We start from the raw sequence: 16,167 nt of genomic DNA on the forward strand, positions 1-16,167 counted from the left end.
ATCTACAAGGTCTCTGAACTCGCTAGGCTTATTTTCCAACTTAACACAGTAACGGTCCATTCCATCCTTATAGATTTTGGCTTTAAGCACATTGTCATATTGAAACTTCTAATACAATAACTTCACATCAGATGTAGACTGAGAAGGACCTGCACCCATCGAAGCTGTTCCCTTAGGGTTTGACTTGTTAGAATCTTCAGTCATGAGGCCGTATGATCTCTTAGACAAAGTGTCAGAGAAACTCTCCTCTAAAATGGGTTCCAAAGGCGGTAGTGGTCTCTACTTCACACTTTCTTCCGTTGAATGATTACTCCCTTGATCAAAGATGTTGTGGTTCCTATTCTGGTACAATCTTCCTGATCATAGATTCATGAAGAATTGGTAACAAGAAAAATCCAAACCGAGTTACCTCATTAAATAGTTTGAATCTCCCGTTTTCTCCTGCTTGCTGGGTAGTATCTTCTAGTACCTGCAATCTGTCAAAATGTGCTTGATAGCTATAAGCTTACAGCTATTCTTGTTAGTTCTTGCTTTTTTTTTGACAAAACTTAGGACACACTTCCCTACACAACCTCAACAATTTTGATCCAATTTCAATTTTGAAAGCAGCACATGGTTGCTATGGCCTAGCTCCTTGTGTGGTAAGTTTCTGTTTTTGTTCTGGCTCAGAGGTGCATGGATCGCGATCCATGTTGGAAAGCCATTTGAATTTTTGTTGATACCATCAGCTTTAGCATGATTAAGAGATCTTATGGTATCAAAATTTTTAGAAATGAATCTCTGGATTGGAGGCTAAGTTGAGTTTGTCACTACGGTTTCTTGCATCCAATTTCAACTCTGGAAGGAACACTAGACTCTCTGTGATACCCTCTAGCTATGGTACTAGTTTGGTGTCAATTTGTGTCAGGGGAACATGGATCATGATCCATGTTCCTTTGTGTCAAAATACACTGAATTTTGTCCCACAACTAATCCTTGGCCTAGTGATGCTGACTATATGGTTTTTGAATGCTTTAAAGCTTTTTAGGACATACAAAAGTCAATTTTAGGGTTTATGTCAGTGGTTTCCCCCCTTGACCTGATTTTTGCCACCTTTTTCTCTCTCTTTGAAATTTCCTGATAAGGGTCCTTTGGGAGAAAGTGCTCCAATTGTTATCAATTCCTTGCTTGTCTTTTATCAGCTCAACCTTCCAAAAAGGTACATGGATCGTGATCCATGTTTGGCAAGATTTTGGACTGACTCTTTGTGAGTTGATCACACAAGGTATGATGATGCTATTCCCCAAGTCTTTTTGGATTTGGTAAGTTTTTTCCAAGTGAAAAGAAGAGTTTTATGTCTGTTTTGCGGTTTTTTGCAAACCACTTCTTTTTTGGTATTTTGACCAGCTTTTTTCACTTTTTGCCTATGGCTCCTTTTGGAAAAGTTGTTCAACTAGTAATCAGGAGTACACTGGTCAAATCTTGATGTCAGATGTCTACCTGGAACATGGATCGTGATCCATGTTGGGAAGCACCTGGGTATGAAATTTGATTATGTGGATTCCTTGCTTCTAGTTGGTCCCAATTCTCATCCCTTTTTGGATTTGGACAAATAAAAGTTCATCTTTCCCTTGTTTTTCCTTTTTTCCAAGGTTTTGGTTTGCTCACTCCAATCTTTTGATTTTTATGGCCTTCTAGTCCTCTTTTTCTCACCAAACTCAAGGTTCTGATGCCTGAGAGCCTGTCCTAAGCAAAGGAAATAGTTTTAGCACATTTTGCCAAAAAGGTACATGGATCATGATCCATGTTTGGCATGAGTTTTGACAGGTTTTTGCACAGTCTTTTTCAACAAGTGTTTTTATCCCCTTCTTGAAAGTTTTACTCGGTTTGGTCCAATTTTGAAGCTCTGACCATCACTTCTTCAATTTTTCCGAGTTATGGTCTTGAACACCAAAATAAGGTTTTTGGCAGTTTTTCCCTCGATCCTTTTGGCCACAAATGATGGTGTAATTTGTTACCTAACCTACTTCTACAACTGAAATGAATATGCAAACATAATTGAACTTAACAGTATAGAAATAACAACAATGTGTGTGGTGGAACAACCCTTTCCAAGCATGTGAAAAATCAAAGAACGAAATACTATCTTGTACTTCACTCACAGCTTTCTTTTCTCTTAAGGAATAGCACTGGCTAGTCTCGGACTCCAATCTCTATTAAGCACTAAACCTACGTCTAGCTGCTTCACTGTCTATCGGTAAGCGAAACGATTATCAAAAGCTTGAAGGGAGATTTTTTTTTATTTTTTTATTTTTTACACTGAGTCACTCACTACCTAAGGATCGGTTTCCCTGGCAACAGCGCCAATGTAAGCGGGTCGCGGCGACGGACGTCTGCAACATAGCTCTTTTGTACTAACATAATTTCAATATGCAAGGAAGAAACTCGGGGTGGGGCACGGAGACTTAACGAGAGTGTCAATCTTATCAAACTGAACCGTAAGGACTACTTGTTCTTATGACAAAAGAAAATCAACCACTTCCTAGTCAGACAATCAGTATGCGTCCATTCTCAACACTCAACATAATCCCGCCTTTTCAGTATCCAAACGAATCCGGAATGTCACGAAACATAAGGAGAGGTATCACAACACCTATGGGCTTAATCCTACCAAGTTCTGTCACCATCTGGGAAGGTACATAAATCACGATCCATTACAAAAAAATGTGCAAAAAACTGAAACAGAAGTACTTGGAAAGATCCACCTTAAGCATAGAAACACTTATCCATGGTCAAAACATCACAAAAGAACCATTTAACTCCCAAATCAATGCATTTAGCTCACAAATGGTACGTCATGAACCACAGCAGGATTGGAAATGATTACACTTAGATTGTAGAGCAAGAGACAAGGAACTCAATGTGCTATTCGGAATAGAATTCTGATTACCCATTCAGGAGAAAAGATGATTACAAGTTGTAGTCACAAGAAGCTTCCACAGTGCACGTTTTCTTCTTCTTCTACCTAATGATAATCTCCCCTTTAAAACTAAGGGTTTTGACTTTAAAAGTTAGGGGGCTTTCCCATGGCCATCTATTATAAGGGGTAGACTCAGAGAAAATAAAAAAGGGTATGGTCTAATCTCATCATGATTACAACTCATCTTCGGCTGAATTATAGGGTTTTTTCCAAAAAAATAGAGTGTCCACCGAGTTTGGTGTGCATACACTTGTATGCGTCCGTATCGACCAAACACTACCCAAGCAAGTGATTGGAGGTTTTCATGTTTTCCAAAATTCCTTGAATAATTTTGTATTCATTTCATCCCATCCTAGTGACTTTTCCTTGGCCATGGTCGATAGCGCAATTAAACATTCTGCTTTAGTGATTGTTTTTTCTAGGAGATTAGCTTATGTTTTCTCTACTGACACTACTAAGTACTCTTGATTTTTTGACCACATTTGAATGATCATCTGGCTGCCCTATTATTTATCTCAGATGCTCAAGCATCAGATTAGCTATTTTATCTGGGTTCTCAATGATATTTTGTAAGTCATCCATGATTGTTTCAATGCCTTCTTGCTTTTTATGAGTTAGCACATCCATCTTAGGCCCTCTTTTTTTTATTGATGGTCGTACCTTTCAAGAAAGTATATCCTAGGCCTCCTCCTGGATATCTTTTTCTAGTTTGATGAATGTTACCTTAATTATGTTTTTTGAATAATGGCTTAAATAGATGCTCCCCAGTAATGAGTTTCTTTTCTTTTCCTTCTGGGAAGAGTTGCTTGTCCCCCTTGGACCTTTTCAGCTTGATCCTAGTGGGAAAGAGGTCTAAAAACCTTTGGGAATAATTGACACCCATATCTACTACCAAAGGCAGCAATAGTAGTACCTGTCAAGTCTGGAATTTGTGTTAGCATACTGCAAGGTAGTGCCCATTTATTTTATTCAAACCCTACCAAAAGGCTAGACCAACCACATTGAATTCTCCCATCATTGAAGGCTAGGTAGACTTGTCTTATTTATTCTAGACCAACCACATTGAAGTCTCCCATCATGCACCAATCTTCCTCTATTAAAAAGTCTCTAAGATCAACCAATAATTTGGCCCTTCCTTTGGCATCACTTGGGTTGTATACATTTAAAATGGTGATTCACTACTCAACCCATTTGGCCCTCACTCCAATGACTCTCCCAAAAGTGTGGTTTCCATCTCTCTATCTTTAATGGTGAATACTCCATTGTAGAAATTATCAATTGGTTGTAAGGCTATATTTCTCATTAAATTCCTATAGGATTAAAACCTTTTGGCTCAAGAAACAAGTGGGATAGCCGGAGAGACAAGCAAAAGGTATTTCCTCTCTTGGTTGACCATTAGGAAAAATTTGGACTCACAAAGGGGCCTTATAAGGAGTTTGACTTTCTCTCTCATGTCCAAAACGGGCATGCAATAAATTTTTTGCAAATCAGCTTTGAACTTGGCGGAGATTTGGCAGTTAGAATCTACTCTTCAAGATCTTTCTATTGATATATAGCACGCCATGAGATTCCTCATATTTTGAAAGATTCTATTTTTGTCTCATTAATTGAATCTAAACCTCCAACATGGTTGAACAAAGATACTCCTATCTGGATGTATGGAGCTTCAAAACAAGGAAGCTTAAAAAGAGAAGACTACATTCTAGATTGAGAGTGTGATGATGCAACCTACATCCTAGAGTCATTTTAGAACATTTGTTTTATCCATTTGATTTGACTCAGATACTGGCTACAATGAATGTATGTGTCAATAAGTCTATACCTATGAAATTCTCCGATGAAGAGGGGTACGACAGAATCCCTATCCACATGGTGATCATTGTGCAGTTGAAAGAAGACGATCAATAACCACCCAACCTCTTAACACTAGGTTGGTAATGGGACACTTTTATGTCCTGTTAAGTGACCATTTTCCTTGAATTATGTCAAGAGTTTCAGAATGTAATTTGAGGTGCTATCTATCTAGAAATTTGTCTCATGAGCTGAAAAAAACTCGACATTTTTTTGGAATATCAATTCCATCTTTAACCTTGTCCTTGCACAACATTTCACAACCTAAACTGTGTGAAAAAATGGGTCCTGTTTTTGGCTTTCTTGAACTTTTTGCAACTATACCACTCTAGAATTCATTTTTGTGAGGACTATAATGCTAGATAACTATCTTTAGTAGTCCTCAACATGTCCTGATGCTTCTAGGGAGAAATAAATATTAAAATTGTAAGTTATGACCAAATTACAAAAATTGTCAAATCCGGTTTTTTAGCCAATTTTAGCCCTTCTATGATTTTTTTGGTGGATTTCATGATATCCAAATGCATTTTTTATTTTCTATGTCGCATATTGTAACATAAAGCTAATATTCCTTGAGTTTTGGGGCACCTAATACCCTATTTTTCATAGTATACAACGATGGTTGATTTTTTCAATTATAGAAGAAAACGAAACATTCTAGTATATCAAGTATAGCTTTTTCAATATTGTTAGTTTCTTGTGACAACTACATACATTTTGTAGGTAGTAACCATATCTAATCATAAGGATCAAATTTCGCTAGATATTGAATAGTTTCTATGGGATTCTACAACTCATAATGTTGAACCCAGTTTTTTCATGTTTGTTGTATTTAGCACTTCATCTTTGTCCCCAAGATTCCCCTTGGTAAGAGATGTATTATTCTTTTGACATTCTCCATGGCTCCTTATGAACATAAAGGACAATAGGGAACTAAGAAAACATGCATATATTATTTGTATTGAGCGTGGCTATAGAAACTTTGATGATAGGTTTGCAGAATGGTAAAAATTCAACTTTTTTGTACCTATTTATTTTGGCAAAACAAAAAATAGTGAGTGAGAAGCAATCATACATTCTGATCACCAACCCATTGAAGTTAACTAGGGAATTTATCTCAAGTCCTACAAAAATCCCTAATCTTATTTTTATGCAACAAAACGTAAGAAATTACTGTTTTGATGAAAATGCACTGGTCCATCAACTTTGGAGGCTTAGTGTGACCAAAAGATGAGAAATTTTACAAGTTTCTTTTTTTTTCCATGTGTAGTAGTCCTTGAACTATAACCTCATGAAAGGATTTTACAAAATGAGTGGATGTACTATGGTTTTGGAGGTTTTTTTCAAAACCCTGAAAGGACACTTTTATGTCCTGTTAGGTTACCAACCTAGTGTTAATGGCCTAGCAAGTTTTTCATCACTATTATGATGCAACCAATGAATCTAACAAAACACTGCTAACTTCTAATGACTTTGATTTAGAAAAGGAACATAGAATGAAGCGACAATAGGTTATTGACAATGCTCAAAAAGAAGCACGGATCCGAATACTGAAAAGAAAAGCTGCAATGAAGCTTCCTTTGGAACCAATTCCACTTAATACACTACAATTGAATACTATTTAATTTACACAGGCTTTTGCGAAAGATGAAGTGGAAACAGATGATGAATGGCTAGATGGGATGGACCTTTGTATCATTGTAAAGTTAAAAAATCGGTACAAAATTAAAGCTCTCACTGATACAGGCACAAGGATTAATGTTGTATGCTATTCAACATATAAGAAAGCCACTATGTAGCCATTTAAAGCTTGTCATACCAAGGTGGAAGGGTGCAACAAGAATTTAACACCTACCCTAGGTGCAATTAACTTAAATTTGCTAGTCAATCGATTCTCTTGTCCACACCATTTTATATGCCTTCCAGATAAACACATGAATGAAGATATGGTGTTAGGAGTCCCGTGGATTGTCACGTACAATGCAGTACAAAACTGGCAAACTAACAAGTTGGAACTCTCACTTAAAGGTGGATAAATGCAGATACCTTTTGCTTACAACAAGGATAAGTGAAAAGAAAGTCTTCAATACCCAAGATGAATACAACTAATGAAAGTGTCATGTCCACTCAAGGGGATAAGCCAACCTATGCCAATACAGCAAAAATTTACCTCCACAAGAATACATGCACGGAGTCAGGCAGTATTGGGTCCCAAAAGGTTTGTTACAAGAGAATCATAGATAGACATGGGTACCCAAGCTACACCACATGCCTCAAAAGCCAAAAGCTTGGACCAAAACACCATCTAAACTCTCTGTCATACCAAGGACACCTTGAAAGACAAACCAATGGGTTTGGAAACCAAAACAATGTCAACCTGAGAAGCCCAAGCCTAGAGTTGTTCAAAAATGGATGCCAACGATGAATCCATTTCAAATCAAGACAGCTAAAAAAGCAGTAGAAGTGCCAAATCAAAATCCAGTTTGCAAAACAATCTAGAAAATAGCTCAGCACTTGCAAAATTTTCTATTCAAATAACCCAATCCACTACAAACCTCGACAATAGAAGCCCTTGAGTTTCCTGCTTAAGTCCCCTTTCTTGGACAGCACTGTGTTCTAAAGTGCATTGACTTGCATAGATGGTAGAGCCAACTTGAGCTATGCATAGGCACGATCTTTTAACCCATGCATGACCAGCACACAAAACGCATTGATTTCCAAGTACTCCAAATAGGAGGGAGAGGAGGTAATCTCAAGAAAACCCCATAGCTATATTATCTACTATTAAAGGGAAATGTTTGAGAGTGGAACCAAAAAGTGCTTATGTTAACGTGTGGTTTTCTTGCCAAATCAACTTATAATGTCCTTATTACTAGAGAGAAGGGGATACATACACATCATATCCCCAAATATGCCTGTCAATAGTGTAAATACCAGTCAAAAAGATTAAAAAGATGCCAATTTTCTTGATTTTGTTGATTTTCTAGTTGTTTTGGGATTAAGAAGAAGCAAATCACCAATAACATAAATAAGCAATGCTTCTTAGTTGACTTTGCTATTTATTGGCTTGAAAAGTTGTTTTTGATTTTGTAATTTTCTAAGTTTCTTTAATTTTCCTAATGTCAAAAATTAATAATAAATAGCCACAACCTTGGATGGAGGATAGAGCATATCACAACGATCAGGATGAAAACACAAACATGCATGTCCAATTTGGTTTAGTTCTGAAAATATTGACGCAAAGCCCAAATTAGGCCACCAATGCGTGATTCTACAAACTCTTCATAGAATAGACAAATGGACTACAAATCGATGTGATTTTTGAAGCTAAAGTAGATTTAAAGACTTGTTGGGACTAACTGGAGAGTTTGAGAAAAATTGTCAAGAAAAGCTTGGGTATAGATATTCTAGATGGCTTAGGATAGCCTCATTTTCTTCTTGACACTCTAGAGGAGAGCTCTAGGGAGGGAGATTTTGGTGACATTTTGGGTCTTCTATTGCAGTCTATAGTACAAGTCTCATACCAGCTATGAGGGGTGAGTTCTTAACTACATTTAGAGCTTGTTAGATCAATTACCAATCTGAAAAGACCGACGCGCTCCACAAGTAGAGCACTTCAGGCCCATGCATTCATTTCATCTCTGTCACCTTAGCTACAGTTGCCTAATCCGGTACGGATCTGCAATCGACTCAAACTTCAAAGTGACATAACTTCTTCACCGTGGCTCCAATCGACGAGCCGTAAAGACAAGCCAGTAGATCACTTCAAGCACTACAGTTCTAGATCATAATCTCTTATCTGTGATCACTGCAAGCATACTCATTTTTCGTATCATTGAGCATTTGTTGGCCCTTCTAAGCCGCATCTGACATACATTAATCATTAAGCTTGGCCTGTTATCAAACCCTGATGAGTGCTCACTTAATGTGTAGGCTTCAAAGAAGCTTAGCTTGCATTTCTCTGCTCTTTTTCTCATCATGACAGCGGAGCTGCACGACACCGCTTTACACTTTGTCATGGTATCAGAGCATCAGGCTCTTACCTAGATTTCCACGCGAGCTTTCAGCCAAGGAGAAGACGCCAGCAAGGACAGCAGAGCACCTGCGTTTTTCAGCCATTCGTATACCTGCGTTTTTCAGCCAAAGGTACCTGCGTTTTCAGCGTACCTGTGTACCTGCGTTTTCAGCCAGAGGGGGCAGCCGGCCTTTAGGCGCTGTCGGGTGTGATTACCAAGTACCTGCTGCAAATTTCAGTCAAGGAAGGAGCTCTTTCGGAGGCAATTTCGAGCGGACTGATCGGGTTACGGTTGCTGAAAATTTCAGCGAAGGTTGGTGTTGTTTGTGTGGCAATTTTGGGCGGGCTGATTGAAGGAAGAGGGCTGCATTTTCAGTCGAGGGAGTCGAGCGACGGACAACCTCCGGTGGGCTGATTGGAGCAGCGGTTCAAGAGGAGTACGGGCTGATTGATCTTCCATGGCGGGCAAAGACGATTTCGTTTCCAACATTCTGGAGAGGAAGGTTCCGACGCTTCCGACCATTCCTGCGGATCAAAAGCTGGACGGCAAGAACTATAGCTTGTGGAAAGCAATGATGGAGGCTGTCCTGGAGTCTTACGATTTGCTCGAGATGGTGGAGGGTGACCTTGAGCGTACTCCAGTGCTTGGAGATGGTCTTACGACCACGGAGATAACACGGATCACGAAAGCAGCGGCTATGTGGGATGGGGAGAAAACTATATAGTAGACGACATGTAGAAATAGCTATCGACCGTAGACGACATGTAGAAATAGCGATTGACGTTTGGATACTCACTGATGACTTATGCTAGTTTATGATTTTAATTGAAGAAAGGTGGCAATCTGTAATAGTGACTATTCTACGTCGACATGGTAGCCGGCCCAATTGATCCAAATGTGGGTTGCTTTTGCGTTATAAAAGTCTTGATTGTTTAGAAGATCTAAAATTTCAATGTTGGTTTGTCAAGATCGTTAAGAGATGACATTTAACGTTTTCAAGAAATATTATTTGCTTAATTGAGAGTCTGTGAGCTCTTGATGCTTCGTAATAAAGCGATGCATCTCCTATGAGATTTAGAGAGAGCACTTAACGTGCGTCTCCTATATATGAGACATATATTTGGGTTGAGAGATTACACGTAGCATTTGAGCTTCATTAATTTTGTGAATTTTTAACTTGGATAATAGTTTGTGGATACTTATTCAACATGCTTTTGTTTGTGTATCCATATGTGTGGAAGAGAGAGAGGGTGGGGCATCAAGAACATCACAATACTTATCCTAAATACAACAATGTGCATTGATATGGTAGATGGTCTCTCATCATGTACACAATATGCACTTTGATAGATGGCTTGTAGTTTAAGGCCAAGGAAGTCAGGAAGACCTTTGCCAGACTGACTTAGATAGAGAAGAGGACATGCCCCTAGACATGCACACATACAAGATGGCTTGCTGAAGGCCAATGAAGCTGACAAGGCACTTGCCACATTAAGTTAGCTGAAAAGGGGGACGCACCCCAAACCCAATCATGTTCAACCCTACACTAGCCTGATAGGTGCCGCAAAAACTTAGTTGGAGTGAGGGGATGCATTCCAAACTCAATCATGTACAATGGCATAGAGGCCAAGGCCTCAACTTCAAACACATGTCACACCATTTGGAGGGGAGAGAGAGAGAATGAAAAATCTAAACCGTGAGCGTCAAATCTCATCATGAGCGTGAAAATCTCATGATGAGATTTTCATGCTCATTGCTAGCTTCTCTAGCAAGGCCTGTATCTTTATGTTAGCGACAGTAGAAGCTCCGTCATTGCCAGTGCCTACCTCTCTCTCTCTCTCTCTCTCTCTCTCTCTCTCTCTCTCTCTCTCTCTCTCATGCTCACGCTCCTTGCTAGCTTCTCAAGCAAGTCGTTTATCTCTGTGTTAGTGATAGTAGAAGCTGCACCATTGCTAACGCCTCCCTCCCTCTGATACTCAACAAGCGAGCCTCCTTGCCCTGTGTAATGACCGCATCAACAAGCTAGCACCCTTGCGTGGAATAGAACATGCCAGCTTGGAAGAGGTTATTGGAGATGTTGATGGAGAGACTCGGGAGGGGCCAGGTGCATAGCGAACTATTGAGATTGTTAATGGAAAGAGAGAGGTCTACCAATCGATGGAGGAGGCCAATGTGGTGGTGGAGAGAGCTAGAAAGGTTCATGGAGGAGATCATGTTGGGGTTTACCTGTAATCAATGCCTTGGAAGAGGTTATTGGAGATGTCAATGGAGAGGAGGGAGGGGCCAATATCCCAAAGCGCAGTGAGTAGCAGGCTGCTAAGATTGTTGATGAAAATAGAGAGGTTTACCAGGTGATGGAGGAGGTCAATGTGGGGGGAGAGAGAGTTAGATAGGTTCATGAAGAAGAGGTTGAGGACCTCTTCTAAATAAGGGGGAAAAGTGTTGCATTTGACACCCTTCCATTTTGAGTAGCTGGCAGTGTCTTTCCCTACTTCCATCCATTCGTCGAGATACCCCAGTGGGTCATTGAGGCTCTTCTTCATCTTTAGCGAGGTCTATATCTCATAAGGAGGTTGCTGGAGAGATCAAGTGTACAACTTCTTGAGGCGGCCAAAGCTTGGCAAATTGGCCACAATGCGGAAGGGATACCCCCCTCGAAGAGAATATTGTAGTAGCCCAAAATAGAGTGCTTGCCAAGCTCTCTAAGTATTCAGCCAGTGAATGCTCTCTCTCTCTCTCTCTCTCTCTCTCTAGGCCAATGAAGTTGTTGTAGGCATCAAAGACCTATTGGGAGGCAGCCTTGGAGAGATTGAGGGAAGGGAAGTGGCCTTGGAAGAGGTTATTGGAGATGTTGATGGAGAGAACGAAGGGGCTAGGCGCATAGTGGACTGCTGAAATTGTTGAAGGAAAGAGAGAGGTTTACCATGCGATGGAGGAGGCCAATGTGGTGGTGGAGAGAGCTAGAAAGGTTCATAGAGGAGATCATGTTGGGGTTTACCTGTAATCAATGCATTGCAACTTGCATGCAATGGCAATACACAAGAAGTTGCAAGCACTATTCAAGGAAGGTCGAGGCTATTGGGAGTGGACACTTATTTATTCTTTATGGTTTTTGCTTTGTTATTCTTTAATGATATGATTTGTATGGAAGTTAAGTGTTTCTCTATGTTGCCAATGACTCTTTCCAATAATGTGACTAAATGGTCTCTCTCTCTCTCTCTCTCTCTCTCTCTCTCTCTCTCTCTCTCTCTCTCTCTCTCTCTCTCTCTCTCTTCCGTCTGTAGGCCATCATAATGTGAATCTTGCACTAGAGCACATGTTGCCTGATGTTTCTTGCCAAATAAGATTACTTAAGCTTAAAACTTGAAGACACGTGGTTGTGTGCAAGAAGTTGACATGTGAGCTAGTACACGTTTGGACATACATAAAGTTTTTGACTAGCTAGCTTCATTTCTAGAATGTGATCTCTTGGTTTGCATTGATTGCAAGTTATGTCCCTTGGAATGCATCTATTATAGGTTAACCCCAACATGGTCTCTTCAAATGCATAGGCGATACACAAGAAGTTGCAAGCACTATCCAAGGAAGGTCTAGGCTATTAGGAATGATACTTTGTTATTCTTTATGGTTTTTGCTCTTTTATTCTTTACTGATATGATTTGTATGAAAGTTAAGTGTTTCTCTTTGTTGCTAATGTCTCTTTCCAATAATAGACTGAATGCTCTCTCTCTCTCTCTCTCTCTCTCTCGCTCTCTGCCAGCAAAGTTGTTGTTGTAGGCATTAAGGAACTACTGAGAGGAGGCCTTGGAGAGGTTGAGGGGAGGGAAGGAGCCTTGGAAGAGGTTATTGGAGATGTTGATGTAGAGGAAGGGGCCTTGGAAGAGGTTATTGGAGATGTCGATGGAGAGGAGGGAGGGGCCAATATCCCAAAGCGTAGCGGGTCGCGGGCCATATGAGATTGTTGATGGAAATAGAGAGGTGTACCAGGCGAGGGAGGAGGCCAATGTTGGGGGAGAAAGAATCAGACACGTTCATGAGGGAGAGGTTGAGGGCCTCTACTACATAAGGGGGGTAAAGCACTGCATCTGACGCCCTTCCATCCTAAGTAGTCAATGTCTTTCCCTACTTCCACCCATTTGTTAAGATATCCCAGTGGGTCATGCAAGCTCTTCTGTTGAAGAGTTGAAGAGCACAATTTCTTGAGGCGGCCAAGGCCTAGCAGAATTGGCCACAATGCGAAAGGGATACTCCCTCAAAGGAAATATAGTAGTAGCCCAAGTGGAGTGATTGCCAAGCTCTATAGGTATTCGGCCAGTGAATCTAAACCGTGCTCATTGTTGGGATTCAGACCACAACTCGCCGGACATCCCACTTACTACTAACCCCTATACTAACTTAACCATAATATACACTTACTCTTTAATACAAAAAAGAGAACAAGGAGCTGCAATAGGATAACGTTGATGGCGCTCCACCCAAGAATAGCTTCAATTGGTATCAGAGCGAGGTTTGTGCTTGCTATTTTCACGTCCGCGCACGCGCGCACTTTCAAAAGTGTAAACAGGTTTTCGATTTTGGCATCGGAAAATTTAGCGTTTCGAGAGCGTTTCCATCAGGTGTCCTCCGTTTTACCCCCCTTTCGAAGCTCTTCGTGCAGTCGAAAGCTTCATCTGAGATACTCTTCAGGAGTTGTATTTTTCAGCTCCACTTTTGCTACATGTATAGGTACAGGACTCAGGTGCAGGTTGCTCAGAGACTATTTGGGATTGTATATAGCCGTTTTATGCTATTATGTGCTATTGAGATGGTGTTTATGGGATGATTAGGAGCACATTTTTGCATCGACATTCTGTCAGGTTTTTCAGGCATCCATCTCCTCAGAGGTTCTTGCATACATACGGGACATCCAGGTTTCTTACAGGTTGCAGTGTTTTGCATCAGCACAGATTTCAGTGGGACTATTTGATGCGCATATGTATTGTTTTGGCACTTTTGATAGTGCTTGAGCTCTTTTGAGAGCGGTTTTACTCCCTGCAGGGATTTGTTTATTGCTTGCACATTTTATTTGGCGCATGTTTGAGTGCGTATACTGCACCCTGCAGTATTGTTGACAGTGGATGTACGTTGAGTTGCGGAAACTGCCATATGTACCTTTTGTGGAGCCAATTTGGCTTGTTTCTAGCAGTCCTGACCGTTTCTGAGACTCGGTTTGGAGGCCCTTTCTGAGTGGGCTGGTTTCTTGTCCGCATGACCTTTTGTGAGGTTCGATAGCTTGAGGTTTTCTTGAGCTGGGGGATTCTCGAATGTTGATATCCTTTCGGTGATACAGGTTGCTAGAGTACCCCTTTTTCCGTGGCCTCACCATAGGACATGTATAGAGGGTTAGGCGCATTTGACGCCATGTTGGTAGTCTTTGGGTCAGTTTTTGACTTTTCATGCACAATTAGTGATTGATGCGCCTGTCTTAAGCTCTGAGAGCATTACTTTTGATGTGTTACTGATCTCTTGTACCAGTTTTGAATTGAGATTCTGTCAGTTTTTCTAGGGAATCTCTGCCAAATTTTTCCCAAAATTACCAGTGTTTATCGCCATATTATCTTTAGCTTGCAGCCATGTCATCTAGCGGTGAAAAGGATATTTACAACATTCGAAAATTTGATGGGATGAATTTGCTATTTGGAAAGAGTAGATTCAAGATGTTCTCATACAAAAAGTCCAGCTAGATCTTATCATGGAGCACCCAGAGGGAGAGTATACAGATGTTGAGTGGGAGAGACTTGATGCTAAGGCCAAATCTACCCTCTGTTTGCATTTGGCCGAATCTGTGTACTTTACTATAGTTGGAGAAAGGATTACTAGAGATGTATGGGATAAGTTGTGTTCCAGTTATGAGAACAAAAGTGCCACTAATAAGGTTTTCTTGATGAAGAACCTGTTTGACCTTCGTATGAAGGAAGAGGGGACTATTTCTACTCACATTAATGATTTCAATATCATTTTCACTCAGTTGACCACTCAAGGTCTGGTCTTTGATGAGGAAATCAAATGTATCTTCTTGCGATGTAGTTTACCCTCGTCTGGGAATACGTTCTGTACTGTGATTAGCAACTCAGCACCTGGTACTGGTCTAGTGTACAATGACATCCTTGGGAGTCTGTTTACAGAGGAGATTCGCAGGAAATCTCTCGAAGGCAAAAAGGATGGTGATGTGTATGTTGCTAGTGATAGACAGAGGGGTCGCACTCAAAGTCGTGCCAAAATCAAGGAACGTGGGGGCTCACGCAGTAAGTCTCGGGGTTTTATGTGTAATATTGAGTATTATCACTGTCATAAAAAAGGGCATGTGAAGAAGGATTGTAGGAAATGGCAGCAAAGCAAGAAGGATAAACAATCCGGTGACACTTCTAAGTCTGATGATTCAAACAATGGCAAAGCAAAGTTAGAGGAGATCAATGTGCTAGAGTCTTCAAATGCTCCTATTGTAGAGACTCTTCGAGCAATTGTTATGCCACTTACCTCTGATGTATTGGTCTTCACAGCAGATCTACCTGTCGAGGCTCTTGTTACAGAAGATGCACAGTATGCACAGAATTGGATAGTAGATTCTGGTGCGAGTTTCCATGTGACACCACATAGAGAGTGGTTCTCTACTTATTCTCACTCTTGTGGCAAAGTGAGACTTGGTGATGCTTATGAACTAGACATTGAGGGTGTCGAAAACGTCAAATTGCATTTAAGGAATGGCACGCATTTTACTTTATGTAATGTCAAACATGTGTCCAAGTTGAGTAAGAGTTTGATTTCTGTTGGTCAACTTGATGATTTGGGCTACAACACCACATGTGGCAATGGTTCGTGGATAGTACATAAAGGTAATCTTGTTGTACTCAAAGGACAGAAGCATGGTACCTTGTATTCCATGCATGTGTTAGATGTTGGTCATGATATCTATAGCGGAGCTGCCGTCTACTGAGTTGTGGCATTTTTGGCTAGGTCATATTAGCCAAAACGGATTGAGAACTCTGATTCATTTTGGCTACTTACCTGTCTTGTCTTATGTTGACTTTCTTGTTTGTGAACATTGTATCCATGGCAAACAGACTAGGTCCGTGCACTTACCATTGGGTCAAAAGAGAGTTGAACCTCTAGATTTAATACATAGTGATGTTTGTGGTCCTATGTCAACCAAATCTCTATGGGGGGTAGCTATTTTGTAACATTCATAGATGACTCTACTCGAAAGGTGTGGGAATATCCTTTGAAACATAAGGATTAAGTTCTTCTTGTGTTCCAAAAATTCTTGGCACTCGTTGAGAATCATTCTGGCAAGAAACTCAAAAG

General features: G+C 40.4%; 2 protein-coding genes across 5 annotated transcripts in view; one reads left to right on the top strand and one right to left on the bottom strand.

Moving 5' to 3' along the window:
• Positions 1-16,167, bottom strand: part of LOC147462280 (uncharacterized) — a 65,891-nt gene that overhangs the window by 19,543 nt on the left and 30,181 nt on the right. The window contains exon 3 of one of the 4 annotated variants that reach the window (XR_015184342.1): positions 410-476. The exons of the other annotated variants lie outside the window; for them this stretch is intronic. The gene's annotated coding sequence lies outside the window, so the exon portion shown is untranslated. The remainder of the gene's footprint in view (positions 1-409; positions 477-16,167) is intronic. 4 annotated transcript variants of the gene reach the window in all.
• On the top strand, positions 8,345-12,038 carry LOC147462281 (uncharacterized). The gene has a single exon (XM_086525825.1). The coding sequence runs from the start codon at positions 9,284-9,286 to the stop codon at positions 9,548-9,550; it is 267 nt and encodes an 88-aa protein (XP_086381951.1). The 5' UTR covers positions 8,345-9,283; the 3' UTR covers positions 9,551-12,038.

The sequence above is a fragment of the Adiantum capillus-veneris genome, chromosome 2 (assembly GCF_014529385.1).
Source record: "Adiantum capillus-veneris isolate H3 chromosome 2, ASM1452938v2, whole genome shotgun sequence".
NCBI classification, from domain to species: Eukaryota; Viridiplantae; Streptophyta; class Polypodiopsida; order Polypodiales; family Pteridaceae; genus Adiantum; species Adiantum capillus-veneris.

Bases quoted from the DNA above. Each gene is read 5' to 3' on its own strand.
- LOC147462281 (XM_086525825.1), top strand. From the start codon at position 9,284: ATGGCGGGCAAAGACGATTTCGTTTCCAACATTCTGGAGAGGAAGGTT.